This window comes from Esox lucius, chromosome 7 (assembly GCF_011004845.1).
Source record: "Esox lucius isolate fEsoLuc1 chromosome 7, fEsoLuc1.pri, whole genome shotgun sequence".
NCBI classification, from domain to species: Eukaryota; Metazoa; Chordata; class Actinopteri; order Esociformes; family Esocidae; genus Esox; species Esox lucius.
The window spans coordinates 1,085,633-1,100,717 of NC_047575.1; the positions used below are offsets into that span (position 1 = coordinate 1,085,633).

General features: G+C 41.1%; 2 protein-coding genes across 5 annotated transcripts in view; one reads left to right on the forward strand and one right to left on the reverse strand.

Moving 5' to 3' along the window:
* Window positions 1-15,085, reverse strand: part of LOC105008073 (microtubule-associated protein 11) — a 93,336-nt gene that overhangs the window by 54,698 nt on the left and 23,553 nt on the right. The window lies entirely within an intron of this gene.
* LOC117594741 lies at window positions 2,810-10,298 on the forward strand. Of its 3 annotated transcripts, XM_034293423.1 has the most exons (13): window positions 2,810-3,923; window positions 4,420-4,705; window positions 6,340-6,402; window positions 7,074-7,159; window positions 7,256-7,352; window positions 7,452-7,586; window positions 7,713-7,852; window positions 8,060-8,196; window positions 8,356-8,449; window positions 8,543-8,878; window positions 9,122-9,287; window positions 9,385-9,450; window positions 10,002-10,298. In XM_034293423.1, the coding sequence occupies exons 4-13, from the start codon at window positions 7,079-7,081 to the stop codon at window positions 10,157-10,159; spliced, it is 1,410 nt and encodes a 469-aa protein (XP_034149314.1). In that variant the 5' UTR covers window positions 2,810-3,923; window positions 4,420-4,705; window positions 6,340-6,402; window positions 7,074-7,078; the 3' UTR covers window positions 10,160-10,298. The 3 variants fall into 3 exon arrangements, with proteins under 3 accessions (XP_034149314.1, XP_034149315.1, XP_034149316.1); XM_034293424.1 differs by lacking the exon at window positions 9,385-9,450; XM_034293425.1 differs by lacking the exons at window positions 7,452-7,586; window positions 7,713-7,852; window positions 8,060-8,196; ... (3 more) ...; window positions 9,385-9,450; window positions 10,002-10,298 and having other exon boundaries at window positions 7,155-7,159; window positions 7,256-7,353.

A 15,085-nucleotide genomic window follows, 5' to 3' on the forward strand; every position in this document is an offset into this window, starting at 1 on the left:
GAAGCTCCCGTTCCACCACATCCCAAAGATGCTCTATTGGATTGAGATCTGGTGACTGTGGGGGCCATTTCAGTACAGTGAACTCATTGTCATGTTCAAGAAACCAATTTGAAATGATTCGAGCTTTGTGACATGGTGCATTATCCTGTTGGAAGTAGCCATCAGAGGATGTGTACATGGTGGTCATAAAGGGATGGACATGGTCAGAAATAATGCTCAGGTAGGCCATGGCATTTAAACAATGCCCAATTGGCACTAAGGGGCCTAAAGTGTGCCAAGAAAACATCCCCCACACCATTACACCACCACCACCAGCCTGCACAGTGGTAACAAGGCATGATGGATCCATGTTCTCATTCTGTTTACTACAAATAGCGGAAATTAAGCCTCTCCTAAAAATAATTGAATCTGGATCCAGACATTATAGGCCAATATTGAACCTCCCGTTCCTCTCACAAATCTTAGAAAAAAGACAAATAACATTTATGAAATGCTCCAGTTTAGTTTCAGACCCCATCATAGCACTGAAACTGCACTCGTGAAGGTAACAAATGACCTTCTAATGGCCTCAGATAAAGTTTCCGCATCCATCCTGTTGCGTCTTGATCATAGTGTTGCCTTTCACACTATTGATCACTCCCTTCTCTTAGAGAGACTGGAAACCCATATTGGGCTACGTGGACATGTTCTAGCCTGGTAAATCTTATTTATCCGAAAGATATCAGTTCGTATGTGTGGATGGCATATCCTCTGATAATTCAAAGGTATGTTTTGGTGTTCCTGACGGCTCGGTCTTGGGCTCATTATTGTTTTCACTATGAATGCTGCCTCTGGGTGATGTAATCCAGAACCACAATGTCAATCTTCACTGTTATGCTGATGACACACAGTTATATATTTTGATGAAGCATGGAGAAGCCCCAAAATAGCTACTTTGAAAGCATGCATTTCAGATATTAGGAATGACAGAGAACTTCTTACTTTTAAACTCAAGAAAAACAGAAATGCTAGAAACACTGAGCTTTGTTGGCAGATCTCACTGTGAACTGTCAGGGAAATTTCTTGAACCGATGTATTCTTACTGATTAAAGTATTGAGTCCCCATGTTCAAATTAGAAAAAGGAATGTGGGAGTGGGGGATCTGGTATTTGCCTAGGGGGGCATCATTGACTGGTATCGGGATTATAGGGTTAATTGTAAATCTGCCCATCTGTATAACTCATCAGAGCATCTATTGTCTGTCCTCTTCAGAGTTGAAGAGGTTACCCACATGGGGAAGGACAGCATGCCCTTTGTGTGAAGCCTAGGTAGTAATAGAACAAAGATAATGTGTTCTATTGAGTTAGGACAGCTGTGCAGCATCTAACCACACCCCTTTTTCCCTTTTAAGTACTGATGATAGTCCTGTATTAATTTAGAGATTATTCACCATTACTTGGTAACCTGTGTACTCTCCTTGCAAGAATAAACTGTTTATTATGCAACTGAGTTTTCCTTTGTCTTACCTACCATTTTTGTAAACTATTTGGACTTTAGAAATTGCCATCACACTTTGGGGTGCTCGTTCAGGATCCTAATCTTGCTCGGTTCGAGTCTTTTTCCAAACAGGTTAACCGTGCACGGCCAGAGAGTGATCTCTGGAGCTATAGTCTCCCCCGATGGGGGCTATCCTTTGAGGGGTTGAGAAGGAGTGCCTGACTGGAGTCGTGAATTGTGCCTGATCTGTACAGGTTTCCTGAGGAAATTGAATTTGGAGGTACGAGCACAATACATTTAGCGGTTAGACCGCAGTTTAAAAATCTGCAGTAAAGGTTGGACCTTATAGTTAAAATCTGCAGTAAAAGATTGCACCTTTTATAGTATCTCACTTATGGGCTGACAAGCTTATTACCGCATGCTGGGCACGTTGATTGAGATTGACTAGATTTACTGGGTAAATTGGGAACATGGGTAAGTGCGGCAGCAAACCATTGATCGTCCATCATAGTTACTAGGGGTGTAACGATCCATCTACTACATCGATGTATCGATTTATATTCGTATGATCCAACTACATCAATCTGTGCTCAGCAAGTTGGCCTTCCGGACGACATATATCGATCTAACATCGTTTTAAAATGTAATCAATCAATTGTATTGATACTAGGAAATAACCCATTGGATTTAAGCACGTCAGACTTTATATGAATGTTTTTTCTTAGCACTTTTAGAAGCCGACGAGCGAGAAATTATCAAGCCACCATTGCGGTCCAGTGTGTGGAAACATTTTGGCTTTTGCAAAGACGGGGATGTTCTAAATAAGTCGCTCGCTGTTTGTAGGATATGTAAAGGTCAAGTAAAGTACAAATCACGACAAATCTCTCCAACCACCTACTAAGGCGCCATGGGATTTCACACAACACCGACCGTGTTGGTTGCACTTTATTCAAATAAAATGTGAATGCATTTGCCATTAATTGTTGTTTACTTGTTTGTTTATATCCATAATTAATTGATACCTGATTCCCTTAAAGAAACAACAGGAATCTAGGAAACTTCACCTGCACTGTCCAGTATCCAGGTATTTATTTCAGTCACACTGGTTGAATTTTTGGCTAAAAAGTTACTGAATCGATTTCAAGTCACTGAATCGTTTCGGATCGTATCGTTCTAAATGAACCAATATCGGCCTTGAATCGTATCGACAACCACGAATCGTGATACGAATTGAATCGTTGTTAAAATGAATCGTTACACCCCTAATAGTTACGTTGGGCCAGCAGAGATAATGAAAGATAAGTAAGTTGTTTGGACATGTCAACAATTCTATCTCTGGAAGTTTTTGGGATTTCCAAAGAATGGCAACTTTAGCCAAAGACAGTTGAAAGAGAAGTTGGAGGAATACGAGCAGGGGAAAATTAAGAAAATACAGAAGCGGAAACAGAAAGTCATTGGTAAGTTTATGGTATGTGGAAAGAAGAGACTGATAAAGGATTTAGGCAGAGTAGAGTAGAGTAGGGACTACTGATCAATGTGTTCTGGCTTCTCCTACTAGAGTGGATGTGGACCTGGACTGCCCTACATCTAGCCAACCTCCCTCTTATACTGCTTTGTGAAAGTGAGCGGTTCCTGAAACACGGGCAGAAATGCCGCCGAAGTTGTCTCAAGATAGTCCCCCTCCTGCCCGGAAGATTTATCCTTCACTCGCGGCCAACCTTGGTGCGACGTCCCCAACTGCTGGGAGAACATTTCTGACTGCAAACAGAAACAGTGGGAAAGAGTCACAGACTATCATAATAGACTGCGGGATGGGCCGCAAACCAGACGGGGCTAATGATTCTCCCCGGGAACAACAGTGTAAGATAAGACTGGTTGCAGGTCTGCTCCCAGATTTGCAGAAACATGTAAAATAGCACAGCGTGGCCTTGGACGAGGGCCGCATGGAAATCATTTGGCTGTATATCAAGCATGCTGAAAAAGTCTATGAGGGCCGAGAAGATAAGAAGAAAGACAATAAAGGGATGCGTGAAACGAAACTACAGATGGCCCAACTAGGTTTCTACAGCGGCTACGACCAAAGAGGCCGAGGACGTGGTAGAGCTAGAGGACGAGCACAGACTCAAGGCAGAGGAGGAGGTTAAGCTAATCGCTACAATTCAGACAATGCCTGCCTCTGTTGTGGTTCGCTTGAACATTGGATTCGCAATTGTCCTGAAAAGGACACGAGAGAATATGGCCAAAGGAATAGAGACAATTTTAATTATGGTGGATTTACAGTGAATAATCCAAGAGGAACACGTAGGACTGAGAACTACCAAGAGGAGGAGTATTGACGGTCAGAGGGGGCTGGTCAGGACATATCTACCGGCGAGATCAATCCATTGCATGACCCCGCATATATTGATGTTATGCAGACACATAATGTACAAGCATTTAGAGAACAGGTAGAGTACCAAGTTAAACCCACAATGTTTCTTACAATTAATGGTAAACAGATTACATTTTTGGTTGATTCTGTACTGGGATATTCTGTCCTTGGAGCCTAGGAATGGGACCCGCTTCCAAAATTGAGTGGTAGAACTGTAATTACGGTAATTAGTGGAGGACAGACTACTGAGCGATTTACTACCCCTCTGTCGGTTGTAGACGACGAGGGCCAGCTTTACCCAAGACATTCATTTCTGTTTTCCAATTGTTGTCCAGTTAATTTGTTAGCCAGGGATTTGATGACACAGTTAGGGATCACGCTAGAATGTTCAGACAAAGGCATGCGAATTAAACAGTCTTACAAGCAGTTCAAAACAGTGTGCAGCCTGTTGATTATTGTTATTCATGGGATTTAGAAAGAACAGGGCCTAGAGCTGTTTCACATGAGTTGGTAAAAAGGCAAGGAATAGAGTTGAAACGGTTTCGGCCCAGTTTATGGCCTGATGTCCGTAGGGAGCTGGCATGCCGGGACACCATGTTGACGTTTGACCAGCTCGTCGACATGGCGATCCGGCTGGACAACCTGCTAGCCACCCACGGACACACCGGGAATGATCTGCCCCCTCCGGCACACCCCGTCGTCAGACCTGAACCCATGGAGGTGGGAGGCACCGCACAAAGGGAGACAGTGCGGCCTAGGGAGTGTTCCTTTTGTGGGAGGAAGGGGCACTCTGCCTCCCACTGTTTCCAGCAGAAAAGGGTCGAGCAGAGAAAGCCTGACACCCCTACACAGAGTCAGGTGAGTAGACCACACACACTGTCAGGGCTCTCTGCGAATCACATGAAACTTTTGGTGGCCTTCCTTGATTTCCTTGCTAATTCTCAGTATAAGGTGCTCGTAGACTCAGGCGCAGCTGGGAATTTTATGGACAGCGGTTATGCATTCCGCTGGTGCCGTTGTCTAGACCTAGGTCCATTACGGGCAAACCACTGGGTACTGGTCTAGTTGAGAACGTCACAGTGCCCCTCACTGTGATTATACAACAAAGCCCATTGTTGAAGGATAATAAGTTGTATTGGACTCGCATAAATATAGGAGGGAGCACTATGTTCCTGTGATGGCAATTTCTAAAGTCCAAATAGTTCTATGAAAATGGTAGGTAAGACAGGAGAAATCAATTGCACAATAAACGGTTTTAATTTACTTGCAAAGAGAAAGTATACAGGTTACAAGATAACAGTGGATAGTCTCTAACTCAATATAGCTCATTCTACTGTATATATCACATAGGGAAAAGGGGTGTGGTAAGATGCTGCCATCTGTCTCATGTCAATCAAACACATTCCCTTTGTTCTATCAACAAGTCAAATGCTATCTTCCCCCACCTTATCCTTCCTGCCATAATGTTTACTGTTGTGTTTACCTAAAGGGGCCAACTGACCTTACTGCCCCCTGTTGTATCTTCTCCTATCCTGTCATAAAACCCATTGAGCTGCATCTGGACAGACAACAGATGCCCCCTATGCAAATACCAGATCCCCCACATTCCTCTACCTATCTTAACAGTGGGACTCAGTCTTTATAAAGAAATTTCCACAACAGTTCCCCACCTCATACACAGCAAAATCCTCAGAGTTGATTTTCCGTAGTTAAGCAAATTTTTTTAACAAAGAGTTGAATTGACACTCTACAGGTTTTGGTTTAACACTATAGGAATCAATCGAGTAAGAGAGTTGGTGTCTTTAAGAGGTGTTGGGAGATTCAACTCACAAAGAGTTGTGAAACCACGCCCCCTTACGCATTCTAGAATTTCTGGATTTTGCCAAGGAGCAGACAGCCATTTTCCTGGAGTGAAAGCACATGGTAGGTGCTCAAGTTTCTAATAAAAAAAAATATGTACCAGTAATGGTTATTTTTAACAGTCTGTCTGCTATCGACTAAAGACTTAAATTTTTTTAATAACAAAGTTTCCTCTTTGTTAGTAAGTTACCAATATAACAGTCCGGACCTAGCGGTATAGCTAGCTCAACTTGTAACCATCAATAATATGATCGTTAAGGCCATTCAAGGTTAAACGACTCTGAACTTTCTTGCATCGATATATTTTTTTATTTATGCACACACTTTAGTTAGGTTGGCGTCTGTCTTTATGTGGATTTTATTTAGATGAAGTTGGAAATGAATGGCTCAGAATGAGCCTTTGGTGGGGTGGGGGTGGGGTGAATATGCGCAATGATATTGGTAAGCATGATCGGTCAGCATACCGTAGTAGGCAATGAGTTACCTTATAACAGAATTATGCTCGTTTTCTTTCTTTGGCAAAATTGGAAATATTTATTACGTTGGAAAACAGGTCAATACAATTTAAGCTCTTTAGTTTTTTTAGTCTAGAGGTACCAACCTTAACTTCCCCTTTTCAATGTTTTTGATAGGACACGTTTGAAATAACAGAGCATCCTGCATTCTTGATTCAGTGGCGGATTCAGGAGACCAAGGTTGGTGAATCGATGGGGCTAGCGAGATTGTGTTACTTGAGGTGTTCTAATGACATTTGGCTCCGATCCTTGTAGCTGAATCTTTCCAGTGAGTCAGCATAAATTCCCCTATAGTACGACCTTCACTCTGTTTACGTAACATAACGTTAATGTGCTAATGATGGGTCATTCGCTAACGAATAACTATTTCTGAACTGCTTATTTTGGTGAACGATGGGCAGTGGCGTCGTTAGGCCTGGGCGTCCGGGGCTATAGCTTCGGATCTTTTATGAATAGCCCCGGATCTCAAATATACCAACAATTATAATAATAACAAAAATAGCCCCTGATCTATTTATCCATAATTCTAATCGAGCATTATGACAATGTAGGCGTGTACATCGAAATCTTCCGCGTTTACATTCAAAACAATTTACTTTCTGTCCCGAACGGGGCAAAAGGTGGGCTAAGACCTGAATGTATTGTGATCCTAGCGACGCCTCTGATGATGGGAGCCGATTATATGCAATTTGTTTATGTACATTTAAAAGTTTTATAAACTACTTTGAAATACAAATGTTAATTACTGTGCCTATATTGTCGCCTCACCTTGTATCCTGTCTCAGCGTTCACAAAAATTCAAAATAATTGTTGCAAATCATTACATGATGTATTTTGTTTTATGTTTACAGTATAAATGGAAAATTATTTTGGGATTTATACTGCTGATAATTGTTCTTGCAGTAACTCTTCTGTTGTGGCTTTTTTGGTAGCTTGGGTAAGATTTACATTTCTTAACATTACATTGTTTATTTTGCCTATAATTGTTAAATTTGAAATCACCTAAATAGAATCATGTCAATTAAACTTTCAGAGAATGCTTGTTAAAGTGAAGTACAGAGAACATCAAAAATATGTCAAGGTTACTGAGAGTGATGGGAACTATGATTACCAGCTTTTCCACCAAGCAGGTTGGACATTTACCAGTAAATTCTGATCTTACAAGTGCAACACTACGTATTGAGTAGTTGTGACAAAGTCTCTAATATATCCAATGCTGATCTTTGCAGTAATTGACAAATTTGGTCTGCCCCCTGACACTGAGATCATTTACAAAGATTCCTCGGGAACAGAAGTTGACCCGGACATCTTTTCCGAACTGTTGAATAAAGGGGAGGATTTGTTGAAGGTCTATGTGACTGATGGTAAATAATTGTAAACTGATGCACAGACATGTTATATTTCAGATTTCTGTAGGTGTAAGTTTTAATGATCAGCATTACAGTTTTTGTTCATTGGAGTGATTTAAGCAAAAAAATATATTTTTAAAGATTTTGAGGATGTATCAGTGTGCTCCGAAGGATCATACCCTTCAGATGCCTCCACAGTCGTGCTGGATGAAAGCCAGGGTGAGACCCAAAGCAAGAAAATAAGAAAAGATGACCAAAGGAGCAAAGAAGCAGCCAAAAATGTAAGCATTTATTAGATTTTTTAGGCAAATTCTCCTTACGTGTAATTGAGTGTGTTTATTGTAAAATTGGTTGTGCAAGTTCTAAGATCACCTTTTCTGGTAGTCTTAATTCTGATTAGCACTTAATCAAATGGCTGTTTGACGTCAGGCTGGGTTGCCGAGTGAATGTCTTTCAGGTTTGCATGCTTTTTTGTTCCATATGCACAGATGGTCACTGAAGTTCTACAAAGAAAGCCTGGGGGGGAGAAAATCTTTCAGGAGTACCAAAAAACCATGTCACTGTCAGATGGAACCAGACGACAGCTTGTGAATATGTTGGTTGCTGATATGGTGGAGGTGCATGGGTATGTTTCAAGGGGCATATGAAAATACTATGTTTTTGTGTTATGCTTGTTTATAATTTTAGACGTATTGTTACTTGCACAGTTTTATTCTGCACTTCATTTACTTATTTAATCTTTTGAAAAGAATCCCCCAAATAGAATGTTTTATTATCATTTCAGACGGATTCCTCCGCAGGCTGTACGAATCAACTATGCCCAAGGTATTGTGGCCTTGTTCCCATACCTAGAGGACCCATTGGCGAAGCATGGATATGTAAGTTTGTTAATGTGGACTGCAGTTATTAAAGCTTTGTCAAAACAATTAACTGAATGCTACCAGTTATCTATATTTTTTTACTTTCCACAGGAACACTTCTATGATCCAGCGTCAGGTTCCGGGTACCTTTCTTGGCGTCTTAAGACTGTGCAACGAAGTTCATCTGATCAGTCTAGGTCTCGGGTAGCAGATGAACAGTGCAATGGTGGTCCAAAAGCTGTAAGAGGCTCAGCTACTGCCGTACAACAACTGACTGATAATGAGTGTGAAGAAGCAATAGCTGTGATGAATCATTCCTCTGATGAAGCACTAGTTGCTGAGAAAATGAAGGCCACTTTTGAACACAGGCAGAAACTGGTCCATGATCCTGACAAGTCTGTGGAGGTCCTGGACACTTTCCCCAGATTTCTTGACATAACTGGCCTTGTGAGTGGACATTTATTTGTGAACTCTTTACTTAGTTTAAAAAATAGTAAAATGTGATTTAATGATGTAGCAGCACTTCTGAAGGCTTTACACGCCCACCATGGCACACTACTGCTCTTACTATTTTATTAACATTGCTTAAGGAACTGTTTAATTTCATGATGTAAATCATGGTGTGGGAATAACCTTGGTTAGAAAAGTTTAACAACTGACAAGTATGTATATCATATCATTTGATGTTAGATTGAGCAGGACTTCCTGAAGCTTTTCGGAGAGGAGACATCCGGGAAGTTCTTAGCCAGATGGCCAACGTTTTTCAGACCACACATCATCAAAGATGCCAAAAGGCTAGGACCCTGTCTCCATGTTGAGGCACTAATACGGTCTGCACAAGGTGACGGTGATGGTGGTAAGTTCCGTTGTTTTGAGATTTTGCCTGTTTAGGATGGGACCGTGATATTGCTTCACTCTGCTTGCTGCTGCATCTCATTCCTCCCACATCAAAGGGTCACAAAAAGTCTGCAAAAATCAGTGCCCTTCAGGCAGAGGACTACTTGGTGAGGTATCTGCAGGTAAGTTCTTAATGTTAACAGTTTTTCTTAACAAAACATCTTAAAGTGCAGCATTCTCAGCGCTGCATTCTCAGAGAAAAAAACTGTTCCAGAATATGACAAATTGTGCATTTTCTTAAGAAAGCACTGTATTCTTAACAATTCACACTTGCTATCCAAAGCTACACTTTCATCTCCATTGCATGGTGGCTTTGTATTCTTTCTATGTGATCTATTTAAATGTTGTATGAACATTTTAACACATTTCTGATTCCTGTAATATTTCTGGTCCTAACCTAACTTGATAGCCATTTGTGTTTGATGTCAACAGAGAACATACCACGCAGATTACGAAGTGTCAGTTGTAATTTGTAGTGTTTTGAACACAAGCCATAGTACAGGGAGATATTTGTGTGCAATAAATGGGAATATTAGTGTTTAGAATAGAGAAAGTGCTCAAATAGTTTAAACAAAACTGTTCTTCATGGAAAGTTTCAAAAATGCTAGTGCGTATTAGTCTCCTTTTTACTAGAGATGAATTGCTTTTTCTGTTACTTCTTTTGCCTTTACAGGTTGGTGCAAGCATTTCAATCTTCTTATCCAGTCTGGAACCTTCTCAGCCCTTCCTGCTTTGTGTCGGCACACAAAAAAACAAGATCCAGAAGTACTATGTCATCATGGACAAAAAGGCAATTCCATGCCGAGCACACACATCAATTGCAGCATTTGACGAGCTATTTAAAACACATTTTGTATTCAGAACATCGTACAGCGAGGCACTGGATGGGTTTTACACCTTTATCCAAACAGCAGTTTACAACATTGATGTTGGTAAAACAAAAGAGAAGCCAAGAGTGAGGGAACTAAGGGCCAGGTATCTTAATCTGACAAACTAATACACTGTTCTTCAGTCATGTTTACATGTTTTGTTTGCAAAACCTTACACCAGAATTCATATTCAATTTGTCGCCATCTGAAGTTTCATCATGGCTTATATCCAGGAAGATTTTTGCGTTTGCATTGTGCAGAGGCTAGATGCACATCAGTCTTTGGAACTTACTCTGGATTTAAAAAGCATTTAGTTAAAATTCATGGACAATTCATGGTTTCTTCCAATTCTTATGAGAGGGATGGCGGTAGAAACGAGAGTGAGGGTCTCTCCGAGTCACCCAGTGGATGTGATAGTTGTGCTTCTGTTCCACATACTTTTGGCAATGATTTGGCATTGAGTAATGAGGATGAAAGTGGAGAACTGATAAAGAAGAGCTCCTCTAGAACTGAGATTAACTTGAATGATGTGTGCATCTGTAGTTGCACAGTTACAAGCTTCAAAAGTAGCTCATAGCACAGTTCAGGCCTTAGTTGAGTCAATTGAGGAATTGGTTGCTGACATGCAAACCAAAACGAAGGAGGTCGTTTTCAGTAACATTCCATCAGAGCTTCATGAGACTGTTGACAGAGCTTTCTGTTCCATTGAAAATCCATTGACAAAATTGAATACAGAAGCTAAACGGCAAAGATACTATGAAGACAAGTGGCATATTGTCCAACCTATAGAATATGTTCTAGGTGTTAGATTTGATTCTAGACGTGACAGAACAACTGGGATATACAGCCAGATTCCTGTTACAGATAAGTTCATTTATGTGCCTGTCCTCAAAACTATTCAGTCAATGTTCAGAAACAAAGAAATCTTGGAGGCTTTTCAGAAAACAAAAGAAAAGAAATGTGAATTTTTTGAAGATATTTGTGATGGTGAATATGTCAAAAGTAACAGGTTATTTGCTTTAGAGAAGAATGCTTTACAGCTTCAACTTTACTACGATGACTTTGAGACGGCTAATCCTTTGGGGTCCAAAAAAGGAATCCACAAACTTGGTTGCATGTATTTTATTTTGAGAAATCTTCCTCCAAAATATAATTCTGTGTTGATGAACATTCAACTTATTTTGCTTTTTCATACCGAGGACATTAAGAAATAGGGGTTTGATGCCATTATTAAGCCTCTAGTGGATGATTTGAAATGTTTGGAAAATGATGGTGTTTGTACCCCAGTATCTGATACCCCATTGAAAGGAAGTGTGGTACATATTACAGGAGACAACCTTGCGCTGCATAGTTTATTTGGATATGTTGAATCGTTCAGTGCAACGTACTGTTGTCGTTTTTGTTTAGCAGAAAGGGATGCTTTCCAGAATATTTTTTCTGAAGATCAAGCTGGTGTTGTTTTTCGTTCTAAAGAACTTCATTCTGAACACTGTGATACTCTAAGAGATAATCAACAACTCTCATCTACTTTTGGCCTGAAGAGAGATTGCTTGTTTAATACACTTACATATTACCATATTTGTGACAATTTCGCAGTGGATATAATGCACGACATTTTGGAAGGTGTGGCACAATATGAATTAAAACTCGTTTATCAGCACTTGCTTAACACTAGGACAATTACACTTACTGATTTGTGTGATCGGCTTCACGCTTTCAATTACGGATACCTTGATAGAAAAAATCGTCCATCTGGTTTGAAAATGGATGAAAGCAAAGATCTTGGTTTAAATGCCAATCAGGGATGGTGTTTGTTGCGCAACACACCTCTAATTTTTGGAGATCTCTTTGAACGTACCAATTCTATGTGGCACTTGCTTTTAATTTTGTTACAAATTGTTTACATTGTTTTTTCTCCTCGTGTAACTGAAGGCATGGCTTGTTATCTTAAGCATTTAATTTCAGATCACCATAGACTTTTCAAGACAGTATTCCCAAACAAAAGACTAATACCTAAACACCATTTTCTAGTTCACTATCCTCGTTGTATCAGACAAATAGGCCCCCTCCTTCATGTTTGGTGCATGAGGTTTGAGGCTAAACATAACTTTTTCAAACGTTCAATTAAGAACTTCAAAAACATTACCAAAACTATGGTGAAGGAACATCAATTACAAATGGCCTTTTACTGGGAAACTTTTAATTTCACAAGATTTGAACATGGACCAATACATATTAAGACGTTGTGTAATCTAGAGGGGTGTGACGTAATTTGCCTGGGTCTTGATCTGAGTCCACATTGTGATGCCTATACCACCAACTGGATTAAATATTTTGGCAATGATTATCATCCATCCATCTTCTTCCGCTTATCCGGGGCCGGGTCGCGGGGGCAGCAGTCTAAGCAGGGATGCCCAGACTTCCCTCTCCCCAGACACTTCCTCTAGCTCTTCCGGGGGGACACCGAGGCGTTCCCAGGCCAGCCGGGAGACATAGTCCCTCCAGCGTGTCCTAGGTCTTCCCCGGGGTCTCCTCCCGGTGGGACGGGACCGGAACACCTTCCCAGGAAGGCGTTCCGGAGGCATCCGAAAAAGATGCCCAAGCCACCTCAGCTGACCCCTCTCGATGTGGAGGAGCAGCGGCTCTACTCTGAGCTCCTCCCGGGTGACCGAGCTTCTCACCCTATCTCTAAGGGATCGCCCAGCCACCCTGCGGAGAAAACTCATTTCGGCCGCCTGTATCCGGGATCTTGTCCTTTCGGTCATGACCCAAAGCTCATGACCATAGGTGAGAGTAGGAACGTAGATTGACTGGTAAATCGAGAGCTTCGCCTTGCGGCTCAGCTCTTTCTTCACCACGACAGACCGATACATCGACTGCATTACTGCAGAAGCTGCACCGATCCGTCTGTCAATCTCCCGTTCCATCCTTCCCTCACTCGTGAACAAGACCCCTAGATACTTAAACTCCTCCACTTGAGGCAGGCACTCTCCACCAACCTGAAGTGGTAAGTGGCAATGATTATCATGTTGGTTTATTTGTTTGCTGTGGCATAGAGTCTGATATCCCTGTGTTCAAAAAAATTATTAATGTAATTTTACAAAATAACTGTGCATATTTTCTACTTTGTGATGTCCTAACATTGGGTTTCGATGACCATTTCAGTGCATATTGTATAGAGGAGAGATCCCGCCCTTTTCATATCATCAGTGTTGATGGTTTATTTTACCACAAACCTTTTGACAAACAATTTTCATACAAGTCTGATGGAAATATTTATATTGTGCCACACTGTCATCTTTGCTGATTTCAAACACCTGTCAAACATGTTTACTTTGCAATAAAAGTTCAATAAGGGTATCTTGTCTATGTTGGATTTTATTTTGGATGGTCTTATAGCCTTGAAATGTGTATAACCTTTTGAAATAGTGTTCCAACAACTCCAAGTTCCGTATGGAGAATAGTATTGAATCAGTTTAAAATGTTAATGACATTGCTGTAAATCACTATTGCGTCAAACCATTCAGTTTAAATCAAATAACTCAAAATAATTGGAGTTAACACTGTAGTGGAGTTAGTTGTAGATTTCACAGTGTTGAAATATAACTCTATACAACAGTGTAGCAAGTAGATAACACTTTCTGTTGTTACAGAGAGTTAATATTTAACTATGCATAGAGTTATTTCAACACTCCATTTGAGTTGTATTATCAACACTTTAAGGAGTGTTACATTAACACTGCAAAGATTGGGACAATATAAACACCAGCCTAGGGTTAAAAATAACTATATCAGAGTTATTTTAACACTATGGAATTTGCTGTGTACTCTTTTCCCAACCATGTGAATAGGTGGAGATGTCATGATGATGATTATTGTACTGTTAACATTTCCAAACCTCTAGGAGTAATCCAGGATTACTGGTGTTTCAGTACTCATGAAGACAACACCCCTTGCAGATCACCTGACTATCCCAGAGGTAGAACCGCTATATGTTCCTTAACAGTCGCACATACTACTGTAGTTCCTACTCTTGCACCATGTCGTCCTAAGCCAGGTAGAGTAAGGAGAGCACTGTTAGAGTCAGACAACATAGCCCTTAGGATAATGGTTGACTATGCAAAGCACAGGACTAATTGTTGGATCTGTCAACACATACCAACATCCTCGCACATGGTTGGACGGATGTGGCAGCACAAACGATAACGCCAGATAAGGACTGTTATACCCCATTAGCCATTCCTCACCAGCCGAGTGAGGCTAACTTAAATTTGGTCTATATGGTGATAGTAGAATGGCAAAATGCCACCAGAGGATCATGGCAAGGAGACAGAGGACACCCTCTTCCATGAGCCAATCCAGAAATTGATTAACTGCTTGGCCAATCAGCTCAACAGGTGTTTTGGCAGTGTGGAATTTAATGGAATATTGGCAGATGCAACCCTTTTGGACACTAGGTAAAAAAAAATTGGCATTTGTTATCATCCAAGCAGGGGATGAAGCTGTGAAAAGGGTTACAGCAGCTGCAACAAGAGCTCATCTCAGCACAAGTGGGGAAGAACCCCTCTCTGTCCCGGATGTTCCTGCTGCAAGTGGGGGGGTGTTTCTGGGAGGACTTTGATGAGAGAGTGGTCAGCAGTACAGCCAGGCCTACTTAAAAAAGCACCAGCTCTGAGGCCATGACAGAAATAAGGGCCTACCTGGCCGAGCCCCTTATCCCCCACACAGATGACCCCCTGGCATTGTGGAAAACACGTGCAGATGTGTATAATCACCTCTGTGAAGCGATGAAGCACAGGATTTGCATTGTAGCGACATCCGTTCCATCAGAACGGATTTTCTCCAAAGCTGGACAAATTGTGACAGAGAGGAGAAACAGGCTCAGTCC